The sequence below is a fragment of the Bos indicus x Bos taurus genome, chromosome 16 (assembly GCF_003369695.1).
Source record: "Bos indicus x Bos taurus breed Angus x Brahman F1 hybrid chromosome 16, Bos_hybrid_MaternalHap_v2.0, whole genome shotgun sequence".
Lineage (NCBI taxonomy): Eukaryota > Metazoa > Chordata > Mammalia > Artiodactyla > Bovidae > Bos > Bos indicus x Bos taurus.
Genome location: NC_040091.1, coordinates 46,800,401 through 46,815,431, shown reverse-complemented (window position 1 = coordinate 46,815,431; position 15,031 = coordinate 46,800,401). Strand labels below are relative to the sequence as shown.

Sequence of the window (15,031 nt, the reverse complement as noted above, 5' to 3'; positions counted from 1 at the left end):
GCTCACCGTCGAGGGAGCAGAGCCAACATTACCTGCTCGACTGAGGATCTGATGACTGGACGGATGTAGGCTAGCTTGATCAAGTTTAGGCTCTGTGAACATCGCTTCCTTTGGAGAAGGCAAGGACTCGGCAGTATTTGAATTTGTGAACCAAGAAGCCCAGCACTGGGCAGTGACCAACACCGCCAGAGGACAGACCTTACAGGAGAGACTGTGGGAAAAACCTACCTTCAGCTGAACGGCAGCAGATCCAATGAGAAGCAGGGAGTCCCCATCCCAGACGTCGATCTGCAGGGTCTGCATGGCCAGGTAGCGGGCGAACCAGCGCTGCTCCCCGGGTCTCAGGAACCCGGGGTCCACCAGGTACTTCCGCTGAAAGCCCGGAGACCCTGTGCAAAGAGGCCCCGAACAGGCCCAACAGTAACTGGAGTCATTTATCATCTTTATATACTTGGAGGACTTTCTGCTCTGGGCATGATGAAAAATTTCCACTTCTAGCAGAGCCGTAGCTTAATAAATATATTAATCAAAACATTATAAAATACCCAAATTAACGACAGGAAGAGTGGTGTTCAGAAGACTATATTTCTTTCCAATATATGCAATAAGCTACTCCTCAAATAAGATAGATGTGTTTCACCAAGTCCTGGTGAAACAGTCAATGCTGAACAAGGACAGATGCCCTGATGGGGCCAGCCAAGAAGTAGGAAACCTGAGGCATAGGATTTAGGGAGAAATACCATCTACTTCTTCTGTTCAAACTGGGACATTTAGGGACTTCCCTGGCAGTCCAGTGCCTAAGACGTCACCTTCCAAAACAGGGGGTGCAGATCTGATCCCTGGTCGGGGAGCTAAGACCCCATATGCCTCAGGGCCAAAAAGCCAGAACATAAAACAGAAGCAATGCTGTAACAAACTCAAAACTTTAAAAACACGGTCCACATCAAAATATCTTAAAAAAAAACAAAAACAAAAAATTTGGACATTCACCAGAGACAGAAGATGTGATAGATAGAGAGATAGATATACAGTGGAATATTACTTGGTCATTAAAAAGAATCAAACAATGCCATTTGCAGCAACATGGATGGACCCAGAGATGATCACACCAAGCAAAGTGAGTCAGAAAAACAAATACTATATAATATCATTCATATGCAGAATCTAAAACATGTACAAGACACAAACAGACACACAGACATAGAGAACAGACTTGGGAATGCCAAGGGGGTGAGGAGGCAGAGGAGGGAAGGACTGGGAGTGTGGGGTCAGCAGACGCAAACTGGTACATACAGGGTGGGTAACTAACAAGGTCCTGCTGTATAACACAGGGAGCTATATTCAATATCCTGTGATAAACCACAGTGGAAAAGAATATGAAAAACTATATATATATATATATGTATATATGTACAACTGAATAACTGCTATACAGCAGAAACATACGTTATGTTACAACATAACATTGTAAACCAACTATACTTCAATAAAGTTTTTTAAAAGCTGGGATATTCACACACAGGCATGTGCAGAGCCTAAACTGAAACAGAGCTTAGCACACAGTGCTGAGCCCACCCCAAGTCACCACCCAATCCCAACACACCCAGTCCTACAGGAGCCCAGGCCTTTCTGGGGTCCCCCTGGTGTCAGGCTTATCAATATGAGATGGGAGCTGGACTGTGGCTCCTGCCTTCACCTTTTCAAAGTGGCATCATCATTAATCCTCGATTGACAAAAATGTCACTGAAATCACCATTAGTTAAAGTGCAGGAAGAGCAAAATGGGGGTGAGAGAGTCAATTCCTAGGCAGGTTGATAAGAAGTCCAGGATCCCCAGAGAGGAGAAAGGGGTCTGTGGCTCTCAAGGAGGAGACAGGGGTCTGGAATTTTCAAGGAGGAGGAAAGGACAAATGTCTTTTTTCTCTACATTTCTTAGTCTTAGTCACATAAAATGCTTTTTTCTCTAAGCCCAGAGCTGATGAGTACACAACAAACAACTCAGCTTAAACTCTGTATTAAGGGCTTTCCTCATAGGTCAGTTGGTAAATCATCTGCCTGCAATGCAGGAGACCTGGGTTCGATTCCTGGGTCGGGAAGATCCCTAAAGAAGGAAATGGCAACCCATTCCAGTATTCTTGCCTGGAGAATCCCATGGACAGAGAAGCCTGGTTGGGCTACAGTCCATGGGGACCCAAGAGTTGGCCACAACTTAGCAACTAAACCACCACCACCAAGGATTATATAACAATTATGAATCCTACTTGAGGACAGTTTCTCCTTCTTGAAAACCTTCTGACTAATCCTGTTATCTTAACATGTATATTATGAGAATGGATCTGGTAAGATCTTTCTATTGTTAGTTCTAATCCTGTCATCTTAAAATGTAAATTGTGGGAATGGGTCTAGTAAGATCTTTACAACCTTGAGGAATTCTTTTGATTTATTGTAATAACAACAATAATAAATTTATTGTAATAATTTAAAAAGTATATAGCTCCCTTCCTAAGACTAGTGAGGGGGGCATTCTCCATCCCCCTTCTGATGTCTATGTCAGATGCTTTCTCTGTCCCTTTTCACTTTAATAAAACTCTACTACACAAAAGCTCTTGGGTGATCATGACTGGTCCCTGGTCCCAAAGCTAAATCTTCTTCTTCAGAGATCACAAATCTGACATCATTCACTCGTAAGCTATCAGGGGAAACATACTGAATACAGCAGTTCTTCCCTTTCCATCAACCATATAACAGTATTTTAAAAGCAGTCCATATAATCAAAGCTATGGTCTTTCCAGTACTCATGTTTTCTAGTACTCATGTATACACATCATGTATAATGTGAGAGTCGGACCATAAAGAAGGCTGAGCACCAAAGAATTGACGCTTTCAAATTATGATGTTGGAGAAGACTCTTGAGAGTCCGTTGGACAGCAATGAGATTAAACCAATTCAAAAGGAAATCAAACCTGAATATTCATTGGAAGGACTGTTACTGAAGCTGAAGCTCCAATACTTTGGCCACCTGATGCGAAGAGCCAACTCATTGGAAAAGACCTTGATGCCGGGAAAGATTGAGGGCAAGAAAAGAAGGGGGAGGCAGAGGATGAGATGGTTAGATATCACCAACTCGATGGACATGAATTTGAGCAAATTCCAGGAGATAGTGAAGGACTGGGGAGGCTCAGCGGGCTGCAGTACCGCCAAGGGGTTGCAAAGAGTCAGACATGACTCGGTGACTGAACAACAACAAACCTGGGGAGGAAGGCAGATGTCCACTCAGCAGCCTGAGTTGCCAGGGCAGGCTTAGACCCGCACCCCCTGCAGCCGCCTCGGCCCAAGGGTATCCACATAGCACTCCCTCCACTCTCCTCAAGGCCAGGGCAGTGGGAGCAGTGAAGCAGGTCAGGACAGCACCCACCGGGGGCTGAGGGGGAATAGAGGGTGGTCCTGATGGGCCCAGGGAACACAAAGAAAGGTCCAGACATGTGGCCCTGGCTCCAGCCAGAAGCACCCCCTGCCCCGGGCAGTGCTGGGCAGGACAGTGCACCGAGCAGCAGGACAGAGGCCACGGGAGAAGCTGGGAATGATGTCACACACGGCAGGCCAGGCCCCAGTGTCCCATCTCCAGTGCCCAGAGCAACTCACAGGGCCAGTGGAGGTCAAGGACCCTGCTGCCCTGCCCCAGCCCCACCAGCCTGGGTATCTGGTCAGTCTCATGACACCCACCCTGAGGCTGCTCATCCAGGTGCCCTGGGGACTGGAAAGAGGACCAGGCAACGTGGAAGGTCAAGTTCACAGCACCGAGTAGCACCCACCTGCTGGGCCTCCTGGGCTGCAGAGGAGTATAAGAAGCACCGACCCCTACCCTGGTCAGACTGCTAGCTCCAGAACATGAACTGTGTGGGCTGACCTCCCAAATGACACCACAGACACCCTTCCCTGGGGGCCCTCCACACTCACCTCCAACACCCCCAGCCCCACTGACCCTTCACCCAGACTTGCACTTGTGCCTGAATGCAGCCCATCCCAGCTGGACCCTGCATCTTCTTCCTCAGCCAGATCCTCCTTGCGTCAATCCAAGTTGCCACCAGGCGCCGTATCCTCTCGACACCCTGGCTGGGCTCCATCATCACCACATCCCTTCGGCAGGCAGGTCCTCTCAACACAACCATGAATTCACATGCAGTACATGCCCCAGGCCCTGTGTGGGGTCATGTAGGGGGACAGGATGGACAGGCCCCTGCCTTGATGGGGCTCACGGTCTCAGGTGACACACCGAGCCCAGAGCTGACAGTGTGCTGAGTGTCACACACGGAAGCCATCCTTGTCTGGGGGCAGCCCAAGGCCCCTTGTGCTGGACATCCCCAATTCCTCCCCACTGTAGGCTTGGACCCCTTCACTCCTGTCCAGTTCAGACAGCTGGCTCCTTGGTGGCCTTTCCTGAGGCCCAAGCTCCCTGCAGTCCATCCCATGGCAGTGCCAAAGCACCCATTAAAGAACCCTGCATCATCTCCATCCCACTCAAAAGTCTGCAGGGAAGCTGACCGCCGACTCCCAGGAACAGTGACACTTCAGGCTCCCCGGCTTAGCTCCCTCACCCTGTCACAAACACCATGCCCCAGCCCAGGTGGGATCCTTGCTGCACCTTCAAGACTTTATATCCCAAGGACCAAAGAATTACAGTAAATGAATTAAGCAACAAATAACAATAGAAAACACCTCCAAAACAGTAGAAGGAAGGTAATATAAAGATAAACGCAAAATTTAATTGATTAGAAAATAAGAAAATAGAAAAATCTGTTTGAGGTACAGTTATGTGTCTTCAGGAGACAGGGAAGCCAAAATAAGTGGATGGAAAGACATCCCCATTCCTGGGGAAGGTCAGCTCCCATCCTGTGAGGGCAGTTATCCCCACCGTTCATCTGTGAACGCTCCAGAACTCTAGTGAGGAGTCCAACAAGTTTACATGGGAAACCAAACCAGCAAGAATGTCCAGGAGAACCACGCAAGGAAGAACAACGTAACGCCTCTGATAAACAGTGTGACCTTCATGCGTAGACATTCTAACAGTCTGGTAAATTACGGCTCACAGGCCAACCCACCATGAGCTAAGAATGGCTTTTACAGGACTTTACTGATGGTCCGGTAGTAAAGACTCCGCCTGCCAAAGCAGGGGACACGGTTCAATCCCTGGTCCACAAAGACTCCACATGCTGAAGGGCAATGAAGCTCATGAGCCACAACTACTGCAGCCTGAGCACCCTAGAGCCTGTGCTCAACAAGAGAAGCCCGCACACCGCAACAAAGAGGAGTGCCTGCTCGCTGCAACTAGAGAAAGCCCGCGTGCAGCAACAAAGACCCGACACAGCCAAAAATAAGTAAGAAATGAATAAAAATGGCTTTTTTTTAAAGCATTGTGGAAAACAAAAATCAAAAGAAGAAGAAAATGATTACACAGAGATCATATGTAAAGCCAGAAAGTCTAAAATATTTTGTTCTGGCCCTTAAAATAGTTTGCCAACCTCTGGGCTAATGGAACAAGCAAGAAAATCCAAAATGACACTGAATCATTAAAAAAAAAAAAAAAAAAAAAGGTATATGATAAATGTGGCTCTCAAGTTACTGGGGGAAAAGACAAACCTTTTAATAAATAGTGCCAGGTCAATCGGAGAGACATTTGGGAAGAGATAAAGCTGATCCAAATCTGCCATCACACAGCAGGATAAACTGCACAGACATCAGAAATCTACATGTGAGAAATGAAACCTACACATCCCAGAAGAAAGCACGCACGAATCTCTTGCAAAGGAGAGAAAGCCCTCGCATCTATGACTCAAGACTCTAGAAGCAACAAAATACTGACGCATTAGACTACAGGAAAGAAACACCTTTACATGGCAAAACCCACCCTAAGCAAAGCAAAAAGACGAACAACAAAGTAGAAATCATATTGGCGATTTATACCACAGGCAACAGGCTAGTCTTCCTATCAGAGTTCCCGAAACAGGACAAAAGAAATGAAAAATCTGATAGAAAAATGGAATGGAAATGTGCTGCTAATGACAGAAGACATTCAACTTCATTCATCTCACAAGAATGAGGTTATACAAATCCTAAAGTGTAGCAACCTGGGACTTCCCTGGGGGTCCAGTGGCTAAGACTCTGGGCTCCTAATGCAGGGGGCCCGGGTTCGGTCCCTGGCGGGGGAACTAGATCCCACAGGCTACAGCTAAGAGTCCACGTGACACAACTAAAGACCCCGCTGGCCGAGACAAAGACTGACAGCCCTGGGTGCTGCAGCTGAGACCTGATGCAGACAAATAAACATATACTCAATTTTTTTTTAAAGTGTAGCAACCCATTTTGTGGGGGAGGCTAACAGAGGGGAGGTTCAATCCTATAAACCCACTGCCAGCAATCTGCCCCAAAACACACCTTCAGACACAGAAAACCCCAGAAACACGGAGCTGCTCATCCCCTCGTTGTCTGAAATAGCAGAACCCCGGAAAGGCCCAAACCTCCATTAGTGGGATGATGGTTGAATAAACCACAGGATGTGCACCCAACACAGGACAATGTAGCTGTAAAAACAACGCAGGTGGTTTCCACATGGAGTAGAACTCGGGAGGATGGACAGTTAACTTTCCATGCTGAACACATGTATTTGGTATGCTAATTTTTGAAGAAGAAAAAAGGAAAAATAAAAATATAAATATTTGCTTAAGCCAGAAACTAGAAACCAGGTTGCCTCCAAGAGGCTGAGCAGGTGGGGACCATCTAAAGGATGATGATGGGAGGGAGCTTTGAGTGTATATTCAACTATGGTTTTGTGTTTTGATCCATGTAAATATTCCAACAGATCAAAGGAAAAAGGAAAGAAAGCTGGGAACTCCTCAGCCATCTAGTGGTCAGGACACGGTGCTTTCATGGCCATGGCATGGGTTCGATCCCTGATCAGGGAACTAAGAGCCTCAAATCACACACTACAGCCAAAAAACAAAGAAAGGAAGGGCAGAAAGCAAACATAAAACTGAAAACAAACCGAAACAGGCAAATCTGATTGATCATCAAACTGGGAACAGCACACGCTTTTGGCTGCACTCACTCACTCTGCATCCTGTGGGGCACAGCCCAGGACCACAGAACCTTCATCAGCCACATATTGTTTGCAGTCACATTAAGAGGAAAGAGATACAAATAAAATATTTTAAGGAAAAACCTCTAAATTTGAATTAGAAATGTCAAAGTGAAGTCATGTTTTAATATATGCCTCATCTCTGCCCAAGAAAAGGCCTAGAAGCAGTTGAGATCCAGATCAAAACATCTGGGTCATGGCCTCTATCTAGCAAGCATTCACAGTGTGGGTGCCAGGCTCCCAGGAGAAACAGGAGACCCAGGGAACGGGAGACTTCTGCCCCATAAAGCAAGGCCCTAGCCAAGTCCAACCAGAGTGTGTCAACAGACCCAGGCCAACCAGAAGGGCTACCACTGGCCAAATGGGGGGAAATTAGGGCATCAAAAACTAGCAATAATGAGTAAATAAATATCCAAGAGATCTGAGTGCTACCCCAAAGACAAAACAAAGAGCCAGACATATAAAACCTCAACTGTTACTATTGGAGTAACTGTTACAGTAAGTTATTACTCTGAAAATTAGAAATTAAAGGGAAAGTATTAAACATTTGTTCTGTCTTTTTTGGAGGATATAGATGTAGTTCACCATTGGTTGACGAAAGAAAGTCTCTCTTTATAGAAGAATGTCAGCTAATAAAGGGAGACCAAATGCTAGCATTAGAAGAAGTACCACTTCAAAAGTGAAAGTGTTAGTCGCTTGATCTTGTCCAACACTTTGCAACCCCATGGACTATAGCCCACCAGGCTCTTCTGTCCATAGGATTCTACAGGCAAGAATATTGGAGTGGGTAGCCATTCCTTTCTACAGGGGATCTTCCTGACCCAGGGATCAAACCCAGGTCTCCTGCATTGCAGGCAGATTCTTTACCATCTGAGCCACCAGGTAAGCCCTTTGGAAAGTTTCATTAAATAGCTGATTCAGGCACATCACAGCCGAGGATGTTAGCACAGTCAGAAAAGAGGCTGTAGGGATCAAATATTCACAAGGAATCAAAGAACAGCCCCCAAGAATCTTCCAAGTGCAAATGGAAGTGCCTCCCTCTTCCCACTGGAGACATCTGGGGCGGGTGCCCCAAGGAAGTGCTCACATGAGCACCCCCACAGTGACACAGACTGAGCTTGGTGCCTTCGATGGGCTGCACATGCAGCACGAGACTTCAACAATGACATATTCATGCCAAATCCAAAAAGGAGCCTTCAGCCCTACCCAGCCAGTGGACAAGAACTGCTGGGGACAAAGGAGGTTGACAACTAGGTGCAGAAACTATCAGACACACACAGAACATGGGACATTCTATGAATTGCTTGGTCTCTTCAAAAAGGCACCGTCATCAGACAAAGAATGCAGGGGACAAGCCTCAATGCAAAGAGACTAAAGAGATGATTGCAAATAATACACGGACCTGAACTGGATGTTGGGCTTCCCTGGTGGCTCAGCTGGTAAAGAATCTGCCTGCAATGCAGGAGACCTGGGTTCAATCCCTGAGTTGGGACGATCCCTTGGAGAAGGGAAAGGTTACACACTCCAGTATTCCAGTCTGGAGAATTCCATGGACTGTATATCCACGGGGTCGCAAAGAGTCGGACATGACTGAGCGACTTTCACTTTACTTCACTTCACTGAACTGAACTGGATGTCAGAACAAAAAATAGCTATAATGGACATAAGAGGGGAAATGGGAAATCTTGACTATGAAATTCTTATCATCTTAAGATAGAACTGTGTGCACAGAAAAGGGCATCCTTACTTTTAAGTAACGCAGATCACTGTCTTTATTTAAAGGTAGTGTCATCATGCCTGCACTTTACTTTCAACTGATTTGGTGTGGCGAGGGAGAGGGAATGAACACATAGATAAAACAGGTATTCCCAATCGCACTGATGCGACTTCTGCAGCTGGGGACACAGGATTAGGACTCTTGAAGGAAGCACAGAAAAGAAGGCAGGAAATGGTGGAAAGGGGTCAGAGGGTCCACACTTTCAGCAACGAAGAGGAGAGCAAGGTGGTGTTAGAGGGTACAGACCCAGACACTGGTCTGGTGGGAGATGCCCCCAGCCATGACAACCCAGGGATAGGAAGATGAACGTGAGTTCTTTAGGACAGAGGATGCTCTTGGCTCACCCGGACTCCAGCCCTCACACTAAGGAAAATCCCACTAGATGAAAACACCGAGAGAAGGAGGTTAGAGAGACAACAGCCTGGACAAGGAAGCAAGGGGAACAAGGAAAGACAGTCCCATGCATGTGGTGCAGAAGGACAAGGGCCAACACAGACAGACAAAATGACCACGGACTCAGGGGAACCTTCCTGAAAGGAGAGGGGACGGTAGAAAGAGAGGAAACTCCAGAGGCACACCCCACTCGTGAAGAAAAAGAAGAAACAAAAAGGAATTCTTCTCACAATGTAGCACAATGGATAATGTGGCAGAGGCGGTCGCGAGGCCCACCGGCCCCAGGTTCAACAAGCTGTGATTCCTACTACAGGACCTCATGAGCCTGCTGAGAGCTGCCCACTAGGGAGCATGGGAACCACGTCATGGACTCTAGAGACCAGGACGCAGACCTTGAGAGGAAGCAGTGCCCTCCGTGAGAACCAGCGGTTGGGGCTGCCAAGACTGTAAACGTCCAATCTTTGCCCAGAGACAACGTCTCGAATGCTGCTTTCCATAAGCGGGTCCAGCCACCAAGAAAGGGCAGCTGTGTGGCGGAGCTGAGACCAAGGCTTTGTCCCTCTGCCCTCATTCACCCCTGAGTCTCCACTTTCGTCTTTGGCAAAACCAAACTTTGGATCCTGGGAACATCATTTTGCCTAAGACAACTATTCAAGGTTGAGGAATGACTCACTTTTCAAGCTTGGTGAGTATGGAGTCCCTGCTTTTTAAAACCTTTTATGTCCTATTAACTCTCTGGAATCTTTATGAAGGTCACAAACCTCCACCCCCACCTCACGGGATACACAAAATCAATTCCAGATGGATTCTAGATGTGAATATATAAAAAGGCTTCAAGAAGACAACACAGAGTGTATCTTCAAAACTTTGTGTAGACAGACTCATTTTGGAATGCAGCTTAGGTGTGCTGTGTGCTCAGTCATGTCCCCATGGACTTGTGACTCTTGTGACCCCGTGGACTGTAGCATGCCAGGCTTCTCTGTCCATGGACTTTTCCAGGCAAGAATACTGACACGGGTTGCCATTTCATTCTCCAGGGGATCTTTCCGGCCCAGGGATTGAACCAATAACTCTTGTGTTTCCTGCATTGACAGGTAGATTCTTTACCACTAGCGCCACCTGGGAAGCCCACAACTTAGGAAATCTATCCATTAAGAAAGAGACTGATAAACTGAACCTAATGGAAAACTACTGTTAAACAAAAGACACCATTAACAATCAAAGGCAAGGCACAGAGTGGGAGGAGCTATTTCTAACATCTCAAGAAGGACTGGGATCGGGATATACACATAACACCCACAAACTGAAAAACACACAGCACAATGAAAAGCGGGCAAAGCACTTCAAAGGAGGATCGGCCTAAGGCGACGGTGTGTGGAAGGTCATCGGTCATCCGAGAGGCTGCACACCGGGAGAGGCCGGCACCCACCAGGACCGTGAAGAGACAAACAGAACCACACACACTCCACAATTGGAAGGACACAGGTGGTTCAGGCGTGGCATCTACTCCAGTGGGTGTGTAAGCTGCTTGCGGAACCCACAAAAGCTAGACCTGTGCTGCCAGAGACCCAGCGACTTCAGTCCCAGGCACAGAACAACGCGGATACACCAAAAGAATGATCTCCAGTACCGGCCAGTACTGGAGAGGGCGTGGAGAAAGGGCGACCCTCATCTACTGTTGCTGGGAATGTAACTTTGCACAGCTACTATGAAAGCTCTGTGGAGGTTCCTCAAAAAACTTAAAAATAGAATTACCATATGAACCAGCAGTCCCACTCTTGGATATTTAACCAAAGAAAATAAAGGAAAAAAACAAAACAAAACACTAACTCGAAAATATTCTGCAGCCTCATGTTCACTGTAGCATTATTTACAATAGCCAAGATGTGGAAGAAACCTGAGTGTCCATCTGTGGATGAACAGATAAAGAAAACATGTTGTGGGGACTTCCCTGGTGGCCCAGTGGCTGAGAATCCACCTTCCAGTGCAGGGGATGTGGCTTCAAGCCCTGGTCAGGGAGCTGAGATCTCACATGCCGCAGGGCAGCTAAGCCCGTGCGACACAACTACTGAGCCTATGTGCTCTGCAGCCCATGTCACAACTGGGGAGCAGCCTGTGCACCGCAGCGAAGACCCTGTGTGTCGTAACTAAGACCCAGTGCAGCCAAATAAATAAACAAGTGCTTCAATGAAAGAAAACATGTTATGTATATATGTGAAATATTATTTAGCCATTAAAAAGAAGGCTATCTTGTCATTTGCAACAATGTGGATGGATCAGGGGGTTCCCAGGTGGTGCTAGTAGTAAAGAAATCCCCCTGCCAATGCAGGAGATGCAAGAGATGTGGGTTTGAGACATATACCATATGATCTCACTTATATGTGAAATCTTAAAAAAAAAAAAAAATCAGGCTTGTTAAATACAGAGAAGAGACTGGTAGTTGCAAGAGGTGGGGTCAGGGGGGAGTGGGTAGGTAAAACGGGTGAAGGGGTTAAAAGGTGCAAACTTCCAGGTATAAAATAAGTAACTCATGGGGATGCAATGGACATCATGGTGACTATAGTTAATAACACCATATTGCACATTTGAAAGTTGCTGAGAGAGTATATCGTAAAAGTTCTTACACAAGGATTAAAAGAATTTTATGATTCACATGTTTGATGATGAATGTTACCTAGACTTGTGCTGGTCACTTCACAATTTTTACAAATGTTCATAGTAGTAGTATTCAAAAGAGCCAAAACCTGGAAATGATTCAACAGACTGTGAACAGCAGAATGGGTAAACCCTGTGGAATATTGCAATGATGTGTTTCTATACAGCCAAGACCACAGATAAGCTGCCACTACATACAGCAACATGAATGAATCTCAGACATGAGGCTGAGCGAAAGAAGTTAGATTCCAAGGGTACATACAATATGCTCCTCTTTAAGTTCAAAAAACAGATACAACGGATCTAGAATGACAGAACTCAGAACAGCAGCTACCCTTCTTGTTGTCGTTCAGTTGCTAAGTTGTGTCTGGCTCTCTGCAACCCCATGGACTGCAGCATGCCAGGCTCTTCTGTCATGTACTATCTCCCGGAGGTTGCTCAGATTCATGTCCATTGAGTCAGTATTGCCATTCAACCATCTCATCCTCTGCCAACCCCTTCTCCTTTTGCCTTCCATCTTTCCTAGTATTAGAGTCTTTTCCAATGAGTCAGCTCTTCACATCAGGTGACCAAAGTATTGGAACTTCAGTGTTAAGTCCTTCCAATGACTATTCAAGGTTGATTTCCTTTAGGACTGACTGGTTTGATCTCCTTGCAGTCCAAGGGACTCTCAAGAGTCTTCTCCAGCATCACACTTCAAAAGCATCAATTATTCAGTGCTTCAACTACACTTCAGTTCAGTTCAGTCAGCCCCCTGATGCTGGGGAAGATTGAAGGTGAGAGGAGAAGTGGATGATAGAGGACAAGATGGTTGTATGGCATCAGAGACTTGATGGACATGAGTTTGAGTAAGCTCCAGGAGTTGGTGATGGACAGGGAAGCCTGGCATGTTGCCCTTAATGGGGTCGCAAAGAGTCGGGCAAGCTTCAGGAGTTGGTGATGAACAGGGAAGCCTGGTGTGCTGCAGTCCATGGGGTTGCAAAGACTCAGACACAACTGAGCAACTGAACTAAACTGAACTGATGGGGACAGGAAGTATATGGGGACTCCTGACTATCTGCTCACTTTCTCTATAAATCTAAAACTGCTCTGACAAATAAAATCTATCAATTTTATAAAATCCATGGGACAGTGCACTCTGTTGTAGGCATGCTATATTAGGTTGGCCAAAAAGTGTCATAACTTTTTCCATAACATCTGGTGGAAAAAATCTGAACGAACTCTTGGACCAATCCAATATTTCAACAACAAAAGAAAACATGTCTTAAGTGAGGGACATGAAAGCGCTGGTGCTCAACCAGTACAACTTCTGAAGCCTTGAGGGACATCCACAGAGGACCCCTGAGTTTAAGCTGCTGAAGGAAGAAGCCCAGATCTGCCCAGTCAGAGGCATCTTTCACTGAGACTCAGCTGTGTAAGAAATTGTAAAGCCTTTCTGGACTTTAAGATTAATTTTAGACTTTGAATTTTAATTCACCCTGACAAGAAAAATTTGATTTTGGAGTTTAATTTCTTTGGACTTCCACTTGAAGGGAAATTTAATTTTTGGACTAATTTCTCTCTGGGAAATTCCTAATGGAAAGGGGTTTATAGTCAAATCAGGAGCACCTCTAAGTGACTGGCCTTTTTTATTGAATTATCTTCAGGCTATCATTTAACCTCACAGCAGAATCTCTGATGAGCTAAACTGGATCAAGGGACTGGCTAGAACTTAGAATGGGAAATAGGGAATGAATTCTCAGCAACAGGTGCAGAGGAGCCTTGAAATCTATGCATTATTCTGGTCCAATTCAAAGCCTTCTGAGGACATAAGTTATAAACTATCCACCACCGGTCCTGAAGGACCGGCAAAGGAAAGATGGTTGGTTTGGGAGAAGTGGTCCCAGGGAGGCTGGGAAACCTCCCCCATGAAGACTAGTCCCACCAAAAGGCCACACCCCCACTGACCGTACCCTCAATGGTTAAGCTCAGGGGTGGAGAGAACGAAATGCAAGAAGGTTATAGGAGCCCATCCTTCCCCAGCCCCACCTCTCCACAGAGGGGCCTCCTGTGCCCACCCTCTGCCCAGCACACGCCCCTCCCCAGAGCAAAATTAGCTCACAGGCTAGTGGGTTTGGCAGAAAGAACAGGGCCCGAGCTGCTCACCCTTTCCCCTGACTATTCTTTTCAGATTTATCCACAGGAAGAGAGGATGCTGTGGTCCACAGGCAAACGGGGGTGGCAGCTCTGCCCCAAGGATCAAGGCTGACTGTGGCTGCGAGCCTGACCTCTCCCTGCCACTCACCTGATGGGGGCTCAGCAAGCCTAGCTTTCAGTCTAGCGCCACCCCACACCTGCTCCGACACTCCCCACTGATGCTGACCTTGGGCAAGGGAACAGAGCATCACCTGTGTACCCATGAGCCCTAGCGCCTAACAATCTGGCCGACCCTTCGCATTACTTCTTTGTTTTCCAACCATTTATACTCATTTTTAAATTTCTTTCCTTCTACTTTTATTGGGGTTGTTCTGTTTTCTTTTCTTTTTTTTTTTCTTCCACCAAACTTCCTGAGCTGAACAGTTCAGTCACTCAGTCGTGTCTGACTCTTTGCAACCCCATGGACTGCAGCATGCCAGGCTTCCCTGTCCATCATGAACTCCTGGAGCTTGTTCAGACTCATGGCCATCGAGTCAGTGATGCCATCCAACCATTTCATCCACTGTCATCCCCTTCTCCTCCCGCCTTCAATCTTTCCCAGCATTAGGATCTTTTCCAAGGTGTCACTTCTTCGCATCAGGTGGCCAAAGTACTGGAGTTTCAGCTTCGGCATCAGTCCTTCCAATGAATATTCAGGACTGATTTCCTTTAGGACTGACTGGTTTGATCTCCTTGCACTCCAAGGAACTCCAAATATCGATTCTTGGGCACTCAGCTTTCTTTATGGTCCAACTGTCACATCCGTACATGACTACTGGAAAAAACATAGACTTGACTATACAGATCTTTGTTGGCAAAGTAATGTCTCTGCTTTTTAATATACCATCTAGGTTGGTCATGGCTTTTCTTCCAAGGTGATTTTGGAGCTCAAGAAAATAA

The 15,031-nt window shown here is 46.5% G+C and overlaps 1 protein-coding gene across 6 annotated transcripts in view; it reads right to left on the bottom strand.

Annotated features, from left to right (window-relative positions):
* Positions 1-15,031, bottom strand: part of NPHP4 (nephrocystin 4) — a 138,284-nt gene that overhangs the window by 28,050 nt on the left and 95,203 nt on the right. For all 6 annotated transcript variants that reach the window (XR_003514948.1, XM_027565081.1, XM_027565077.1 and 3 more), the window contains one exon: positions 229-389. Coding sequence is in view for 5 of the 6 variants with exons in the window: in XM_027565081.1 (XP_027420882.1) it covers positions 229-389 (161 nt within the window). In the remaining variant the exon portion in view is untranslated. The remainder of the gene's footprint in view (positions 1-228; positions 390-15,031) is intronic.